This window comes from Periplaneta americana, chromosome 16 (genome assembly GCF_040183065.1).
Source record: "Periplaneta americana isolate PAMFEO1 chromosome 16, P.americana_PAMFEO1_priV1, whole genome shotgun sequence".
NCBI classification, from domain to species: domain Eukaryota; kingdom Metazoa; phylum Arthropoda; class Insecta; order Blattodea; family Blattidae; genus Periplaneta; species Periplaneta americana.
In genome coordinates this window covers 160,080,693-160,100,181 of record NC_091132.1, presented here as the reverse complement: position 1 = coordinate 160,100,181, position 19,489 = coordinate 160,080,693, and the positions used below count along the sequence as shown (strand labels likewise).

The window sequence follows — 19,489 nt, the reverse complement described above, 5'->3', positions numbered from 1 at the left end:
GAAATTATTTTTCCATGACTCTCTTCATGTAAGATCAAAATTGTTCCACTTATTCTTTCCTTTATTGTGGTGACTTGAATGTCTATTCACAGCTAGTTTAAAACATAAGTAGGTACGCTAATGTTTGTGACATTGATAGTCACGTAGTGAGGGTTCGACAGTACCTCATATTAAAATTGCATGTATTGTGGCATGTTAATGATATTTTGCAGTTTTTATATAATCATAACTTGTTTATACACTCAACAGTTAGTTTGTTTCAGTTTCAATGAAAAAAACACCAAAGTGTTATGTAGTCATTTTGGTTTATTGAGTACCTATTTTAGAAATTTGCCAGATGTTTTATTTCTGGTGGCATTTGTTTGATTATTTATCGTTTCTTTTTAAATACTAGCTAGGGTCTGAGACCTGCTCCCTGTTATGGTTTTTATGCATCACCTTGTTTAAACTGCATTTGAGTACCTCGTTTTAAGCGTGACAACGCTTATTAGTTCTTTTAAGCATTCTGATTATTGTATTGTGTGTTTTTTTTTTTTAGGTTTTTAGATTAGGGCGCAAATAGCCATTAGTAGATGACGCGCCCTTTTTACACCCAATTAACTTGGTTTATTGATGCACATTTTAATCGTTGTTAGTTTAAATATTGTATGTTCCCACTTAATAGAATATTATAACTACATAAACATATACAGGTATTGTTTAATGCAATTTTCTATAAGGTATAATACGTATCATCACTACTAAACATAAAAAAGTTTAGGGAAATGTCATATGGCCTGGTTTATAAACAGTACCCTTGGTAAATTTTAATGCAATTTTAGAACTTTGCAGACAATTACATTACTTTCAAAGAAATACAAAATTTACTATGGTCGTAACTCATTATTATGAACAAGAATATTTTATTTGTTTTCGTCATTCAAACTCATAGAGTTCGTACATTTGACTATTTCTGTACCATGTTCTGATTCACTCAGATGAGCCACTTTGTCATCATCGAATTATCCATTTTCATCATCACTTGTCTCTACTTCGTCCAAAAGCTGTCTAATACCGTAGATCATATAATATACCCAGATAGCTCGGCCTTTCAGGCTTTGACGGTAACAACTTTTATCCGGTTTACTATGCTGCCATCTAGTTGTTACATGAGTAACGTCATAACTCCCATTTGAATTGCATTAGCGACTGTACTGCCATCTCGTGTTCGTTTACGGCGGACGGGTAGCGATCCTGGCGGTTGTTCTGTTCAAAGTGCTGCCGATTTTTACATAAGGATGAGCTATCTGTTACATATATGATCTAGGCTAATACGCACTGCTTCTTCTTCAATACTACACATTTTATTCTTAGCCACATAACTGCCCTTATCAACAGAACTGTAAAACTCTAATCGAAAACAAGAGTGTGGTATAATGATACTATTATGTTAGTAGTCGCGTGGGGGCCTGAAAAATCCCGAACGCCTTCGAGCCGATTTACAATGCAAACTAACAGTCTAACAATAGAGGCGAACACTTTATAATTCCGAAAACAAGTTTTTGGAAGGTACTGAAGCGCCGAGCAGTGTAACCAACACATAAATAGTTACATATGAGGCGTGTAGTTGTAATAGTAATATACGTTACAACAGCGGTATGTTGACGTGTTCATGGTCGAGGAAAAGATTGAAAAAGCGGAACGTAGTTGAGCTTTTCTAATTTCCGAGAACATGAATACAACATACCGCTCGTGTATCGTACATTATTTTGTGCGAAGATCGTTTATTACATACCTGAAAGACGAATTTCTAATTAGTTGCAATGAAATCTCCATGTTGGTTTCTGTTTAATGACGGCAACTTCGGAAAACCAAAATATCTTTCTTCAACATTGTTGCTATAAAATGTTTTCTGTGTTTACTATTCTCCAGCAGGCCGTGATATACGTCTGTCTTTTTTTTTTCCCCAGTCTATAAATGCGAACTTAAAACAAACGGTAAGGTTATGTAATGATTTATTTTTCATTTTAATATTTTAACAATATTATTTATATAACATATTGCAGTAATAACATCCGCATCGGGTATCTTGTTGATTTTTTCACGGCTTCCTTAATGTTACTTGTATCAGGAATGCAAAAGTTTCGTGGAGTAGTAGACTTTACTTAATTTTTGCAAATATTTAAAAACTATAATTAACATTGCAATTTAGGTGAAATTGCAGTGGTAAGTTTCCAATTTATAATTATTACTATGTTAAACGTCTCCAAAAATAATATGTTAAAAGCCTAAAGCAGTAAAATGAATGTCGCGCCTAAGCGGTAAGAAGAGGGAAATTGTTGTGTGTGTTACGTTGGGAATACTGAATGTGGTATTTCACACTTACCGCGTATTGGTTCTGTGCGGAAAACAAGCAAATACGTACGATCTCGCACAAAATCAGATACATCACTTTTTTTCGAAAATTAGTTAATGTTATATTTCATATCTTCATATGATTCTACAACTGCTGTAGCACTATTATGCTCCAAAACCAGATACATCACATGGATTTGTATGACGAAAAATAGTATTGGTTGCAAATCCAGATGTCACGTGAGTTTGTTTTCAAAACCAGATACATCAAGGATTTGCGCACACGTTCATTGCGCATCAGTATAGTTCCCGCGCAGAAACAGCTGATAGAAAAACGGCAAGATGTCATCATTAGTCCTAACGAGTAAACAGATATTTTCTCTAATTTTGGAACAGTCATAACTTTGTCAGATAAAACATATGACTGAAAAAACTGTTTCCAATACAGTGCGGCCACCAGCTCAGTGGAACTTTCCATGTAAAACGTTTTTCTTTCAGTCCAACAAGAAGGATGACGTCCTAGTGAAGGATGAAGTTCACTACAGAAGTGAGTCTAGTCAGTACAAGAGTATTTGTTACAATAACCAAAAAAATAAATAAATATTGCACCATCAAGCATAATGCTGCCAGGAGTACAAGTGTCACAATTAAAAATAAATGATGTAACTTGTTTGCTGACAAAACATTTTGGTAATAACTGGAAATCACTTCAAACGTTAGCTACCATGCACGTATTGTTAACAGACTGGAAAGCTTGATTGAAAATCAGATTTCTTCTAAGAATGAAGAAGAAAATGTGTGACCATGCCTGTGAAATAGGCGATCTGGTGATTTAATAATAATAATAATAATAATAATAATAATAATAATAATAATAATAATAATAATAAATTAATTGTTTATGATGAAACAGTGGGTTTAAAATAATACATTGTATGTAACAATGGTTTTTTGCTTCCAAACCAAGATACGTCCTGTTATTCATTTGCAAACCCAGATAGATCACAGAATAATTTTCAAAACCAAATATATCAAATACATTTTCTCTATTATCTACTAATTATGCAATAATGTCATTGCCATACGTCATGGAACATTGCAATATTCCATAACAAACGTATCCTCAAAGTATTAAAATTTTACCTCTTGGTGTATAGGAGATATACGTTTTTTCTTCATGTTTAAAAATTATGTTTTAGTGATGTATCTGATTTTGCAACTAAACGCTTCATATCAACATTCGTAACCCTTGTGGGGCCTACCAGACTCCGACGCGACTACTTAGGGGGGTAATGTACCCGAAACAGTATTCTCCCCATCTGGATTGTTAGTGATGATTTCTAGAAGAGTTAATGCCGGTAATTTTATGTCAGTAACGGTACATCTAATACAAGTACGCAAAAATAGTCTTCTATACAGTAAAATTATTAAGATCCTGTAACCTGCTCTAGTGAGGTGTAGTGTTACAATGTGCTTCCTTGTATATTTTTTGGTTTGTGTCGGAACCTATATAATCTTATTGTGTCTGTACATTGATTATATAATTTTATTATAGTTTTCCAGACACACATGACAACACTGTAATATCACAGAACGCAGGTTTTGCTGCGGAAGAACACATGACTATTTGTCAGGCTGCAGAGGATTCTGTTTCATCGAAGAAAATGTTGAGGCTTCTTACAGATGAAAAGCGATTCAAATGTGATGTCTGTGAAGAGTTTCTCGTACTTGAATAGTTTGAAAAGGTATGGCTTAAGTCACACAGGCGAAAAACATTTCAAATACGATATATGTGGCAAGTGTTTCTTTGAACATAGACATTTGAAATGCCATACACGACTACAAACTGGCGAAAAACCATTCAAATGCGATGTCTGTGGGAAGTGTTTCTCCCAGTTGGGTTCTCTAATAGTTCATCAGCTCTGGCACACAGACTTGAGGCGATTGAAGTGCGATATTAGTGGAAAGTGCTTCTTTCAACATGGGAGGCTAAATCGCCATAAGCGATTGCATATGGGCGACAAGCCATTCAAATGCGATGTGTGTGGAATGTTTTTCTTGGATACTTTTAATCTGAACTGCCATAGACGCCTGCGTACAGGTGAAAAAACCATTCAGATGTGATGTTTGTGGAAAGTGTTTCTCGTATTTGATTTCCCTAATAATCCATCAACGCCGTCACGCAGGCGACAAAGCATTGAAAAGCTAAAACTGTGGAAAGTGTTTTGTCGCAGTCCATTCGTTTAAGAAGTCGTGGACGCTTTTGTGGTATCTGCAGAATGTGTTTTTCCCTACCGAGTTATAAAAAATCCAATAACACCAGCATACTGTTGAGAAACCACTTCAGAGCGAAATGCTTTGGATGCGATCATCAGAGCCTTGGAATTTCAAAAGTATGAAGTTCACTACAATGGTGAGGAATTATATAATCGCGAAGTGTGTAGAGTGCTTTTGGTATGTATGTAGGGGAGGCTGTGTTACCTTCAGCATAGTATACCTTTGAATTTTTTTTTTTTGCTTTTGTTTTTTTTTTTTGCTTTTTTTATTTTTGCTGCTAACTAGAGCAGTGGTTCCCAACCTTTTTTGACTGGGTACACACTTTTTTGAACGCCCACGATATCGCTACACACTTATTTGTTGTATTTAATAACAATAATAATTAGTGCTTTTTTCTGGAGAAAAAGGTAGTGGAACTCTGTGTAGAATATTTTATAGCGGACGGAGAGGTGATTACTGTTCACTGCACGCGAGTTTTGTCGTTTTTAACCTCCTTTTCGTCCAATTAAGACTTTCACGGTCTAAGCGAAATTCAAAGAAACACTATATTAAAAACAGTTATTGACACATAGTTCGGTTCCGTAGTTCGGTAACAAAAAGGTGCCAGAACGCCTTTCCACTGCATTCCGCCGGAAAAAAGAAGTGATAACAAATTCTGTGTGTAGTCGGTCATCCAGTTTTGTAGAAGGTCGATGTTAATACGCAATTGAAAATTCTAAAGAAGCAAGAAATAACTTTGACATTCACGTTTCATTAGTAAAGTTTGTCTCGGAATAAAATGTACCATATCAAAGACTTCGTTGTAAATAAAATTATGCGTTGTAAAGAGACTTTCTGGATGGCATAAAATTAATTTTTACTTCGAAAATTTCGCTGCGCGTGTCGCGTCACACCGGTTGGAAATCACTGACCTAGAGGACTCAAACTGATGTAGATTGAAGAGAAGGAACTCTGATCGTAATTTCGGGTTGATTTATTGCAAAATGTGAGTTCTGTTGACAAAACAATTTTTAAACCAGTAGTAAACAACTCATTGTTTTACGTTTTCTAAGATGAAACCAATTTGTATTTGTGACTATCAGTCAATTTGAGTGTGTTACCTACCATGTGGCGAGTAATAACATATTTTAATTTCCATGATTTATTAGAACATCTAGTTTTGGCAGCCATATTTGTTTCGACGTGCACCCTCTTGTACCTTGGAATAAAAAACATCTTGTACCATGAAACATGTTCCCAAGGTGGCCGATTCTATCTGTTTTTTGTTTTTCTTTTATTTTAAGATCATATCACGAAGTAAATCTGGAGTTAAGAGTCCCCCAATTGATCTGGTTGCCTTGAAGAAAGCTATTGAAGCAGTTATTGCTCCTCCAGGAAATAAAATCTCAATCAGAGAAGCCTGCTCTAGTTTTGTAATGGCAAAGACATTTTAAATATTATTGTCAGGTTTTACAGCTATATTCCTACCTATATTCCATGTGTTCCAAAGTACAAGAGAGTATGTTTCACAGGTACATGAACCTTTTGTATATTGGACATATTACATACACCTTCATTTTATTCTTCCATCCTTAATGGATCTCTAAAACAGGAATATATATACAGGAAGTTGTAAAGGAGTCTTCATTAACGCTGAACACGAATTTTCCTTCGACTTAAAAGTTGGTCGCATCACCCAAGACCTCCATCGCCGATCCAATTCGCACCAAATGTGCTCAAAGGGATTGAGAACAGAACTCTGTGCAGGCCAGTCCAACCGGTGAACATTATTGTCTGCATACCACTGCATAGTAGCCGCCGAAACATGTGGCCAACTTCCATTGTCCGAGTCCCATGTTGCAAGAGGAATGGGGACGCATTCCAGTGGATATCCTACACAAACTAGTGGTGACCTTGCCTGGCAGGGTGGGTTGTTATAGCAACAGGACGTGGTACCACGAGGTTCAAAATGGGCAAAAAGTGCCCAATTACTTTTGGTAGATAGTGTACTTTCACAAAATTTTGCCACATGAATGAAGACGTATTATTATATGTATTTTAAATGTCTTCATTTTGCAAAAGAAGTTTACACCCACAATAAGTACAAAATTATCCTCTGTCCCCTGTGTGTAAGTCTGTATGTCTTTTAAGATTTCTCGAATCGGAATATCTCTTTCCACACACATCGCATTGAAATGGCCTCTCGCCTGTGTGGGAGAGAGCGTGTCTTTTTAGATGTCCTGCTCGTGAGAATCCCTTTTCACAGACATCACACTTGAATGGTCTCTCGCCAGTATGTATGCGGGCGTGAATTTTTAGACGCCCTAAATGTGTGAAACATGTTGCACACACATCGCATTTGAATGGCTTGTCCCCTGCATGTACGCGAGTATGCCTTGCAAGACTTCTGGAAGAGGAAAAATACTCTTCACACACATCGCACTTCAATGATATCTCCCCTGTGTGTAGGAGGGCGTGTCTTTTTAATTGTACCGATTGGGAGAAACATTTTCCACACTCATCGCATTTGAAAGGCTTCTCCCCTGTGTGTATGCGGGTGTGTACAATTAAATTTACCCTATCAGAGAAACACTTCCCACAGACATCACATTTGAATGGTCTCTCGCGTGTATGTATGCGGGAGTGAATTTTTAGATGTCCTGATTGCGAGAAACACTTGGCACACACGTCACATCTAAATGGCTTTTCCCCTGTGTGTAGGCGAATATGTTTTGCAAGACTTCTCAAACAAGAAAAATGTTCTCCACATACATCGCATTTCAATGATCTCTCGCCTGTGTGAAGAAGAGCGTGTCTTGTTAGTTGTCCTGATCGTGAAAAACGTTTTCCACACACATCACATGTGAAAGGCTTGTCCCCAGTGTGAATGCGTATGTGCTTTTTTAGATTTCCCCTATTAGAGATACACTTCCCACAGACATCACATTTGAAAGTTTTGTCCCCACTATGTATCCGCATGTGCTTTTTTAGATTTCCGCTATTAGAGACACACTTTCCACAAACATCACATTTGTATACTTTTAAATGCCCAGTTGTTGAAGATGTGTAGAAATTTTTGTTGCTTGATATTAAAGGATTACATGACATTAAGTTAGTTTCTGATACTGGGAAATCACATTTGAATGGTCTTTCCTCCGTAAGTAAGGGTTTGTTGTTGTGTCCAGCATGTAGTGTTGGCACACACTTCTCAACATTGTCCGTTATGCTGAAATGAAAATCAAAATTTCAATATTCACAATATTCAATGTACTAATATACCGGATACTTCAGACCACTTGTATCAGCCTTTTTTCTCGAAAACTATATACTGGTTATTCATTAAAAAAAAAATTGATAACCAAAACCAATGTAAAGAATCGATTGGTGACAGTACCATTTCCTGTAGCAAACCGGAAGTAGAAGTACCTGTGGTCAACTTCGAAATTTCAAATGAGAACATTGGTCATTGAAGGTACAATTGGAAACTACTTTTAAAAAGAAAAAAATTTACTTACTTACTTACTTACTGGCTTTTAAGGAACCCAACGGTTCATTGCCACCCTCACATAAGCCCGCCATTGGTCCCTATCCTGAGCAAGATTAATCCAGTCTCTATCATTGTATCCCACCTCCCTCAAATCCATTTTAATATTATCTTCCCATCTACGTCTCGGCCCCCCCAAAGGTCTTTTCCCCTGTAGCCTCCCAACTAACACTCTATATGCATTTCTGGATTCGCCCATACGTGCTACATGCCCTGCCCATCTCAAACGTCTGGATTTAATGTTCATAATTATGTCAGGTGAAGGATATAATGCGTGCAGCTCTGCGTTATGTAACTTTCTCCATTCTCCTGTAACTTCATCCCTTTTAGCCCAAAATATTTTCCTAAGAACCTTATTCTCAAAAACCTTCAATCTCTGTTCCTCTCTCAAAGTGATAGTCCAAGTTTCACAGCCATACAGAACAACCGGTAATATAACTGTTTATAGTTAGGTTTCGTAACAAGCTGTTTTTTACGGTGATGGGTTGGAATGCCATCAAACACCAAAAAAAATTAAATATGTAGGCCTAAAATTAACCTTATTTTCATTTTTTGAAGGAGCTGTTCTTCTTTAAAATTATGAATATATGATTGATTTTCTATCTTTGATTTTGTGATGTTTGGTGGCATTTGAACTTCATAATTGACAGAACGTTTTTGATAGTTTTCGTCAGCCATGTTGGATTTTGCTCGTCTTCTAGGATATTACCGATTGGACTACAGATTGTAAGAAATACTGTCTATAATACAATCAATACTATTGCAAGTAACTTTCGCCCATCTCTAGTATAAATGGTTGTAGTGTGAATTAATGAGCCGAAATGAGTCCGAAGTCCAACGCCAAAAGTTACAAATCAGCACACTACAGTTACCTCTCAGTCGACACCTCATCCTCCTCTGAAGATACTTCCTGTTTCTGCTGTTGCCGAACTTTGTCCAGATCGAAGGAATCTCCCTAAAAGAGATAATTAAGATTGGAGGTTAGTGCAGCATCTGGTTTCCTATGTCAGGGACTTGGTTTTAAATGCTAGTGAGTGAAATCAAAATTTTTAGTAAAGTTGTAATGGCTTTCATTCAGTATCGAACTAGGCTTAAGTGCACAATACTGGAGTGGGCATATGGTAATTGCGTAGAAGACGCCAGGTGTTCCAATATTCCACTTTTGAACTACTCTTACATCTTGCAGGCATTACTGTTAACTCTGATACTTTTAGCAATGTTCGTTATACATTATGTTAGTTCTTGACGGTTCAGGAATACTATAGAAGTGTTATGGCAAAGGTACCTTTGGGGGGCAGTGGGGGCTTGCCCCTCGCTATAAGTTTTTTTACTGTATCGTAAATGCAATAAATATCGTCTTTGCAGGACATTATTTATTGTATACATTATGCTTGCTCAAACCATATAATTACTGGATGAGTAGATTATCAGAAAAGCAGCATAAGGAGGGGATACAGAGGTCACGAGGAAACATTGACACACAAATATATATATATATATAGATAATACGTCATTTTAGTACTCACCGTAACTTATATCTGATTCGCTCCCCCATTCGTACTTTTGAATTGCCAATGTGATGTTTTGAAGTAATAAAACACTATTAACAATAAGCTATACTGATATCGTTCGTAAAATTAATTAGTGAAATCAACATTTTTAGTAAAGTTGTAATGGCTTTCACTCAGTGTCAAACTAGGCTTAAGTGCATAATACTGGAGTGGGCGGTAATTGCGTAGAAGACGCCAGCTGTTCACATAATTATGCCACTGGATGAACTGGAGTGGATCCTTGCATCCAGACGTACTTTGGTCCACTGTGCACGCTATAAAAATGCGATAAATGTTCAGTAACATCAGTGGCACTCATGAATCCGATGCCACTCAGCCTCTGCCCTGACAGAAGCAGGGCCCATAGATAAGCCCCAGTATCCAGAGCACCAAGACATTCCTCTGTCAGCACTGGAAGTCTGTACTACCTCAAAGACTTGATGTTACCCTGTTTTTAATTATTTCAATTCTTACAATTCTTGACATGCATGTTGAAACTGGTTTTTTGTTAAGAAACGTATAAAAATTAAGTAAATGTCTTCAACAACTATTCTATTGATTAACTAGATTAAACAATTAAAAATTAAATGTAATTATAAAAATTATAGAGACACCCAGGTTTGAACCAGGGACCTCTCTATCTGTAATGGATTGTTCCACAAATGAGCTATACCACCGCCTTCTTTTTATTGTCTTAATGTTTCACTAATACAATGAGGGGGGAAAACGGCAATGCAGAAGATTGAGGAACTATTTCGACAGCCTACTAGCACGGACAAACAGCTGTCAGAAATACATGTTGAAAGTAATAAGATTTTGTTCATAGGTTGCTACTCTCTACCTGCGGCCTTGTTTCGCAAATATTTATACTCATGAAATAAAATGCCACTTTCAAAACTTGTATCGTAAATAACTACAGTCTATACAAAACTAGAAAGGTATTGACAGTTCTCTCTCGCACACGCGGGAAGGGAGCGAGATTGTGAAGTTGTGCGGTAGTGTAGTGCAGAATCCTTAGTCCTGTGCTGCTCTTTGCGCCGCCTGTCTGCCGTGTCGGAACTAAGCAGCTGACACGAAATCGTAAACTCATAAATTTGTATCATACGTAGTCTATGACCAGACTAATATAATAATAGTAAACGTATTGTGACAGCTACACCAGGGTTCGAACGCGTGTCCGTTGGTCGCTTAGGTGTGGCGGCGAGGGGAGCATCTGGATGCCGAGAGGGTAGAAGGGCGGTGTACTACTGCGACGCGCGAGGGGAGGTTGCGCGCGCATCTGGTGCTGGCAGAGAGGAGAGGGATCTGGATTGTTCGAGAATGCTATCTCTGGACACGCGTGGAACCTTCTCGTCTACGTCGCTGTGGTTATAAAAGAGAAGACGCAAGTGAAAGTGATTCATTCAGTCAGTAAGCCAGTCTTGTGTAGCAGTGAAGCCAGCTTCGAGACCAGAGCGCGACTTGAGTTGTGTCCGTAACTGTGGAACCTGAAGCCCGCAGTTCGAGTGCAGTGGACAGCAGTTGGGGGGCCAGAGTTCGAAGTTCAGCGGATCGGCGCTGAAGGTCTGTGGTTCGAGATTCTGTGAACGCGAGTGACTGAGCTAGAAGAACTAGCCAAGACAAACGAGCTGTGAACTGAGAACTGACAGTTCTGTGTTGTAAATAGTGCTTTGTAAATATTAATTAAGATTAACAGTTCATTGTTGTTCGTAATAGTCCAAGTAAATTGTCATTGTCGTCAGTGGAGTGCACTAACGAATACTGTGTTACTGTGTGGAGAGCAAATCCTATTGTTGAGATAATAAAGTTACATTGTTGTTGAGTTCAAATAAACTTACAGTATGAATGAATGTGAATATGGTACGTAGTGTGTAAGCCAGCCCTGCACAAGGTTTGCGCTCTCCGAGCCGGCTCACAGCTCATGAGTAGCTGCGCTCTGAAGGGTGGACTAGAAGATCTCGTACAAAATGTACACAAAAGGAAGTACTAGTTAGAGTGTTTTTAAATGAATTCCCGTTCAGTGTTTACAAAACTATCTTGGACTATTATTATTTAATAAAGAAATATTTATTTTACAGAAATAATAGAAACTCTACAGCTGCTTAAATATACAGTATCATTTTGTCATATTTTTATTTATCAGTACATCAAAACGGGGTTTTATGCTGTTGGCAGATGAAAGGAACAGTACTGATCTAATGCAACATCAGTTACGTAATGATGTTTCGTGCCTGCCTTTATTAAAGTTGATCATAGAAAACAGTTGCTCACAAATATAAATGTTGAGCCAAACACAGTAATCATTTTGACAGCCAGCCTGTGTAGTCGTGGATATTATTGCTAATGTTTAGTCTTGTAAAACTCAACCAGGCTAGTAGTATTATTCTAACGACCTTTAGCCCTTAGATCACATTGAAGATCAATAAGTTTAAGCTGTAAATAGTTAAATGTTAAATGTTATGTTTTATTTAATGACGCTCGCAACTACCGAGGTTATATCAGCGTCACCGGTGTGTCGGAATTTTGTCCCGCAGGAGTTCTTTTACATGCCAGTAAATCTACTGACATGAGCCTGTCGCATTTAAGCACACTTAAATGCCATCGACCAGATCCGGAATCGAACCTGCAACCTCGGGCATTGAAGGCCAGCGCTATACCAACTGCGCTAACCGGGCCGACCTGTAAATCGCATGACATTGTTTGAATTGGTGTTGAAGGAATTTATTATGATAACTACTTCTTTCGAATTAAGACAAGATCTTGGAACCTAGAATTAAATTCATTTTGAATTTCAATTAATATTTGCACATAATTGTTTAACATGGCTTCATTACGAGCAGTTTCTGTTGTTCGATAGTGAGAGCCATATTACGTTCCTGTAACTTTACGACTGAAATTCCGTAATTTATTCAACATATCAACAATGAGCTGGCCTTTTCCCTGAAGAGAAATATTTAAATTGTTGAAGGTTAATAAATTCTAACGTACCCTACATCATGTAATAATGGAACTTTCAACTCCTGAACCTCTTTGCTGTGATCTTCACCAACAAAATCATCGTATCTGTATGTGTGGACTAGTAATGACGCATTATGTTATGTTTTCCTCATTCTTTCAGACTTTTGTGGGAGATAAGGCATTGAGTATTGACTCCAGCTGCTGTGAAAAAATATGAATTTTCCCATGCAACATTAAAAGAATTTGCCTGATGATCACTTTTCCGTCTTTTAGATTCCTCCATTATGTAGCCATAGATAGGCAAAGTGAAATAGCTACTGATAGTACACACTACAACAGATAGCTGCGTGGAGTATCGTCTACCTATAGCAGGCGTATCTTTCCGGCGAGCTGTTAGACGGCTGTCCTGCTCCGAAGGAGCGGCAGCGCTCAATGAGCGCCGTTTGTGCAGGCCTGGTGTAAGCAATAAGTTCTCTCCATTAATACCTTACGAACACTGATTTTTTTTTTATCCTTGAAACCTAAATTCTTATATAAGACTGTGTGCAGAGAAGAAACACTGCCGTGGAAAAGATCCATTGGTAAAACATGCCACCGAATTGCATTCTCCTGAAAGGCAACTCAATTTGTCACTCGCTTTTCTACTTTCCTTTTCTTTCTCGAGTTTTCAAGTCGGGAAGGTTCATACTCTTGCGCATTCAATTTAAATTTCTCCTTTCCTATTTTAACGATGGTGTTCTTTCCTATTTTGAGAGCATCTGCAGTACTATTTACCACCTGCTGTACAGGAATAAGAGGCCCGCCAGTGTCTCTTCTTTCTCGCACATTACAAACCATTTCTCTTGCCTAACTTGTAAGAGGAGTACCTTTTCCGTTACTTCTAGACCTCTTGGTGTCTCTTGTAGCACTCCTTTCTTCCTTTGAGCCCCTTGTTCATTTTGTGCCACTAACTGCAGGAGTGATATCTTGCGACATTGTATCAGTGAAACACACGGACATTACAAATCGCGTTACAAATACACTCACAACTAAATTAAATTTAAAACTAATCTTAAACTAATTCTACTTTCATTTATAACAAAATACCTACGAAAACAAAAGCCAGGACAGAACACCAATACTTGCTGTAACACAGAACGAAGATTCAACTCTTCCGAACAAAGCAACTGGCTACCATGTGCTCACTGCGAAACAGTCGGCAACGTCGGCCTGTTGTCATGGTCTCTGATTGGCTAGTTTGAGCGGTTGCCATGGTGACGCATTGAAGCCATTGAACTGTCAATATCTTTCTAGTTTTGTATAGACTGTAATGTGATGAAAGCACATCTTCTTATACTTCTCAAAACCCTCGTGTATGTTAAATGTGTGAACCTAAATCTAGCCTTTAATTTTGTGGGAGGTTGCAAATAGATTATCAACCTTTAGCAGATATTTAAGATTGTAATATTAGGCGCGTCACGCTATTTAGCAAGATCTGAAACTTTGCCAAAAATAAATATATCATCATTGAAAGAATTTTCTTCAAAATTTAAGAGTGATATCACACTTTAAATATAGACTATTCTGCAATAAATAGCATGCGGATAGTTTCTACTATCCCCACTGTAAACCAAAATTCGTAGTCAACCTAGTTGTACAGAGAAGGTTTCTGTGACGGAAGGAATGCAAGTTAAATATTAGAAAGAAGAGCCAGCACACCCAATGACCTCCACTCACCTCGGCTTCACACTTCATTCCGGGAAAATTATTTGGCAATATAATTTCTTCAAATTTTATCTCTGGATTGTGATTATAGCTGTCGTCCACGCATTCCTCCTTTATCCTAGTCAAGTGCAGATCCAATAAATTCCCTTCCTGCAGAACATAGAGGCATTATGAATGAGTAAAATATTACATTCTCACAGACGCTGATCACTAGGGACCGAATTTTTATGTAATATCAAGGTGTGAAATATGTACATATTTATGTAAAAAAAATAAGCTGAATATGTACCAAAATATGTAAAATCATGAAAATATTTAATATCAATATATGGCAGGTATAGGATAGATAAGAAGACTCTCCAGTTGTGATTTTTTTAGTGGGTTATTTTACGACGCTTTATCAAAACTTAGGTTATTTAGCGTCTGAATGAGATGAAGGTGATAATGCCGGTGAAATGAGTCCAGGGTCCAACACCGAAAGAGTTGTGATTCCATAGAGCACCCAATTTTTTACCGAACACTTGACACATTACTATTTTTCCATCTTTAGTGAAAGCTTCGTCCATCGTAATCCATGATTTTATTTTTGTCGTTAGGGTTGAAGATACAGGGGCCATTTTAATTAGCTAAAAGCAGTAGATAAACTCACTTGCACTTTATACTGTAAGTACTAAAACTAGAGAACTGTGTGAAATGAATGACATAACAGTACTGCAAGCACTGTTTCGCTTTACTGGATTAGGAGAAAATAAGAAATGTGGGACACATTCATTTTAGCTGCTCCCTGTAAGAAACAAAGTACCTACTAAAACCTCAAACTATAGGCATTTACAAACTCTTGTTTCAAAAGTGACATTCCTGTCTCACTCAGAAGGGTAGGATTATTCCAGCCGAGAACCATAATTTCTAATTCCTCAGAAAATCCCATTTCCGTATAGGTCTACTAAATTTAAAGAAAAGAGGTCAAGCAATAACCTGAAAATCTATTTATTTTAATCTTTCAACATATTTCCAGTTTGTTCCTTTACTCCAGCTTCTTTTCAAAATTCGGCTACTTTATTGCGACTCATGTCAGACTTGACATGGGTTTTCCCTGGAACGATTAGGAAGAGGGTGGGTAAGGTTGCAAATTGCATGGGAACTGTTAAGACGTATGCAGAACAATTATATCCCTTCTTGGGTAAGTAAAATGTAATTTTTTTAAATCTGTGTATTTCACATATTGTAAACTTCCCCAGCAGAAGTTTTTTTTTTTTTTTTTTTTTTCCTTTTAGGGAAGTAGAAATGAATAGAACCCCAAAATATGTAGATTTATGTAATACCAAGCCATAATATGTAATGTGGGGTAAAGTGTAAAAATATGTAGTATCAAATTTTAATATATTAACAGTAATTACAAGATTCGCAAAGATTTGTTACTTATATACGGTTAGGTTGAAAGGAATATAATATGTAATTACATAAAAATCCGGTCCCTACTGATCACAAGTGTTACAAGTTGCACTCTGGGTCTGCTTCAATACTAGGCCTACTTGCAACACAGAAGATAAATTAGGAAATAATTGAAGGGAAAACAGACAACAGATTTCAAAATTAGCATATGAAGGAGGAAAGATAATATTTCACTTGTGAGATTCAATAAATTACAGCCAAATCTGTAATGACGTCCAATTCACATTGTACGATGATTTATCTACAATGACTATAATATTTTCTTATGCCATTTGGCACTCAGGAATACTCCAAAAGCAAATTTATATACTACATTCCTACTGAAATATGCAAAGAAATATTATGTGTGCTCAAATACGATACGAGAAATATGACTAATTTGTCATATCATCGCAACAATTAATCAATATGCACTGCATTTCATGATAAATTAAGCTACAGGCATCTCTAATCTATGTCTTCAACACTTCACTGTCCTTGTCAATAGGGGAGGTAGATAATGTTTTTATAAAGCTCAATGAACAGATATGGTATTCATTGGTGACATACCAAAGAAACTTACAGTACAAACCAGAGTGCCTGTAAGCTTCTTACCTTCTAATCTATTACAACCAGAGTATTTCAAGAATTCAAGAAGAGTGAAGGAAATACACACTACATTCTAGAACATCAAACAGACATTCTTTACATCAATATAAGTGTCTTGGAAATAGCTGTTTGGCGTTATATCCCGTGACTCTGGGTGCTGTTTAAAATGTTGTGTCAGTCAAGTTGTTAATGCTGAAGCTGGAGAAAGATAATCCACAACTGGTTTTTGGCTTTTTATAATGACATGAGATCTTACCTTGCCGAGTGTTTATAGTGGTATAGAAACAGGCACAACAGTCTTTAGAAAAGATATTGAAGATGTTCTGATCTCACGCCACTATAATTCCTTTCACTGGATTTATGAAGAACATCAAGTTATCTTTGCACTAACAATACAGAAGAAGTTGAAAATTACGGTTTCTGCAAGTATCACAGATGTAAACTCAAGCAGCATTTTATAGCTTATCAAATTTATATACTTACTTAATCATGGCTTTCAAGGAACCCAGAGGTTCATTGCCGCCGCCACATAAGCCCGCCATATAAGGAGGAGACAACGGATCTCAACTCCTGGAACTATTACCAAAAGCTGATGTCCAGAACTATAAACCTAATGCTTAGTATGTTGCGCATATGTTTGAAGAGAGCAGATACTGGAAGAATAAACTGACACTGGCTATCATAACAATCATTGACGATCTCGTCCACACCTGTGGAGTAACGGCTAGCGCGTCTGGTTGCGAAACCAGGTGGCCCGGGTTCGATTCCCGGTTGGGGCAAGTTACCTGGTTGAGGTTTTTTCCGGGGTTTTCCCTCAACCCAATATGAGCAAATGCTGGGTAACTTTCGGTGTTGGACCCCGGACTCATTTCACCAGCATTATCACCTTCATCACATTCAGATGTTGATAACCCTTAGATAGATGTTTTTTTATTCTCGCACGTTTGCCTTTATTTAAAAAAGTCAGTAAGGCATAATTCTAACGAAAGTGGATCTCTGGTGACTATAGACGTGTTCTCCAAGCTGATGATAGCAGCAAATCCCAAAAAGTCTCATACAAATGCCTGCAGAGGTAGCATATACAACCTGTCAACATTACCTGAAACTACCTCTACTGCATGCAACATGTTCAGACATTACGATATGTGGATAGGGTGACCAGATTCACATCGATAAAAATGAGGAAACAAAGCTTAAAAAAGGAGGACATTGTTCGAAAAAAGAGGACAGAAAATATGTAGTAGCCTACCTTGATTTAGGTTCAGGCCTATATTATACTTTAAATTACGTCAATATACAGTAAAGGTGTAGGCTTACATCGTACTTAAAAGAATGTTAATATATATTTTATTACAAAATAATTACGATAAAACTTAAAAATAATGATTTTACAGTTAGCTACATATGAAAGTCAAGGGAACTATAATTATTAAAGAGGACAGAAAATATCAATTTATATTTAGCCATAGGCATATATTTTATTAAAATTATGTCAATATTTATTTTATTACAGCATACATATGATAAAACTTAATAACAGAAAAAGATTTTACAGTTAGCTACATATGAAAGCCAAGAGAACTATAATTATTAAGTATCTAAAGGAGGAGCAAAGAGAGTTATGAACGTTAGCAAAGAGGATATTCCGTCGATGCTGCTGCCACCTACTGGAAAATTACTTGAAAAAGACGCCAAATCAGATAATTTCAAAATATCAGGCATACAAGTAACGAAAAGGAGGACATTTCTTCATTTTTTTAATCCGCCCGGACAAAGGCCTAAAAAGGAGGACAGGTCGGGATTAAAGAGGACGTCTGGTCACCCTATATGTGGATCTCCACAAACGGATAATATTAGTGTTTCATTTCACAGCTGCTACAGGAAAGCAACATGAGCATGGTATTCCAGCAGGTTTGTGCATCTCCTTACAGAAGAAAAGAAGTTCGCGAATAACATTCAATACCCAATGGTGAGGTCAAAGTGGCCAATTAGATGACGTCCAAACTCTCCAGACCTGATGTCAGCTAATTTCTTTGTTTGGGGTTTTGTGCAGAAAGATGTGTATGCACAGCGAACTAGGAATATACTGATTATCTCAAAACAAGCATTCTCTCAGCTTTTGAAAAAAGTACCCCAGAAATGTTACATCTCACATGATGGTATGAACTGTATTATATATGCAATGATGACACACACTGAGGTGTAATGTGGACAAAATTCCTATTCTTCTGGAATATATTTGCAGATTACTGGAAAATAAAATGCAACAGTTATCGTACCGGTAGTCCATTTTTCTTTCACGTCTTACCAAATTGATCATTATCTATAATTCATTAAAATATAGGAAAATTAGCATGGTTTGTAAAAAAATTATTTAATTTGAAGCTTACTACAACAATGTTTAAACACGCAAATCTGACCATACGTGTAATACAAGAATGTAACTTGTGACGTGATGGTGAGCAGCAGAAGCAACTGTTGGCTTGACATTTGTTTGTAGACTTATAGGCTACTAACTACACATCGAAACATATATAGTTATTCTGGTAGAGTTCACAATGTTATACATTTCGAACATAAAAAATAAATACTTAACAGTCATTTTCAATTTACCTCTGATAAGGGCTTGTTTTCTTCTGTATCGTTTGAATGTATCGGCAATGGGTCGATTTCAGGCTCCATCTTTATCACATCCATCTCAGCTGAAAGAATAATTTATAGAGATTGACTTTCATCTGCAGGATGGAAGATAGTGGGAGTCTTACCACGGTCTAGTATATACAGTCACAAAGCTAGAGTTTTGAGGGTACTAGGAACGATAGACTGTGCAGGTACTATTTTGCACTGTCTGTAATGGGGCGATAGTAGCGATCTCAGGATTTGATTGAATTAGTAAATAAATTTGGATTTGGATAAATCCCGAGATTTAATTGACTGAATTTATAAATAAATATCGTTTTAATTTTTCACATACTTATTATTATAACGGTGGTAAAGCAAGTATTTCGTATTCTAAATTCTGAAGAGTAGGGCTTATGCAGTAAGTTTGCTAGATTTAACTATTATTTTATGGTCTCCCATAAAAGCTTTGTGGCTAACAGAC

At 37.0% G+C, this 19,489-nt stretch overlaps 2 protein-coding genes across 2 annotated transcripts in view; one reads left to right on the top strand and one right to left on the bottom strand.

The window, feature by feature from the left end:
• The window catches only part of LOC138691608 (zinc finger protein 431-like), a 35,375-nt gene extending 31,305 nt beyond the window's left edge, over nt 1–4,070 (top strand). Inside the window, exon 6 of the mRNA XM_069813747.1 lies at nt 3,890–4,070. Within this exon, the coding sequence (XP_069669848.1) occupies nt 3,890–4,070 (181 nt within the window). The remainder of the gene's footprint in view (nt 1–3,889) is intronic.
• A 2,629-nt stretch (nt 4,071–6,699) lies between these two features.
• Nucleotides 6,700–19,484, bottom strand: LOC138691609 (zinc finger protein 235-like). The gene is made up of 5 exons (XM_069813749.1): nt 19,361–19,484; nt 19,000–19,088; nt 14,359–14,496; nt 9,007–9,089; nt 6,700–7,816 (listed from the first exon to the last, which is right to left on the bottom strand). Exons 2-5 carry the CDS (start codon nt 19,081–19,083, stop codon nt 6,700–6,702), a joined length of 1,422 nt encoding a protein of 473 aa, XP_069669850.1. The 5' UTR covers nt 19,084–19,088; nt 19,361–19,484.
• Between the last annotated feature and the right edge of the window lie 5 nt (nt 19,485–19,489).

What these genes read in the sequence shown, in the direction of transcription:
- LOC138691609 (XM_069813749.1), bottom strand. Translation starts at nt 19,083, where the DNA reads ATGGATGTGATAAAGATGGAGCCTGAAATCGACCCATTGCCGATACAT. An exon ending in GAATGAAGTGTGAAGCCGAG is followed by an intron (nt 9,090 to 14,358) that starts GTGAGTGGAGGT and finishes TATCTCTTTTAG; the next exon opens with GGAGATTCCTTCGATCTGGA. An exon ending in GATGAGGTGTCGACTGAGAG is followed by an intron (nt 7,817 to 9,006) that starts GTAACTGTAGTG and finishes TTTTCATTTCAG; the next exon opens with CATAACGGACAATGTTGAGA.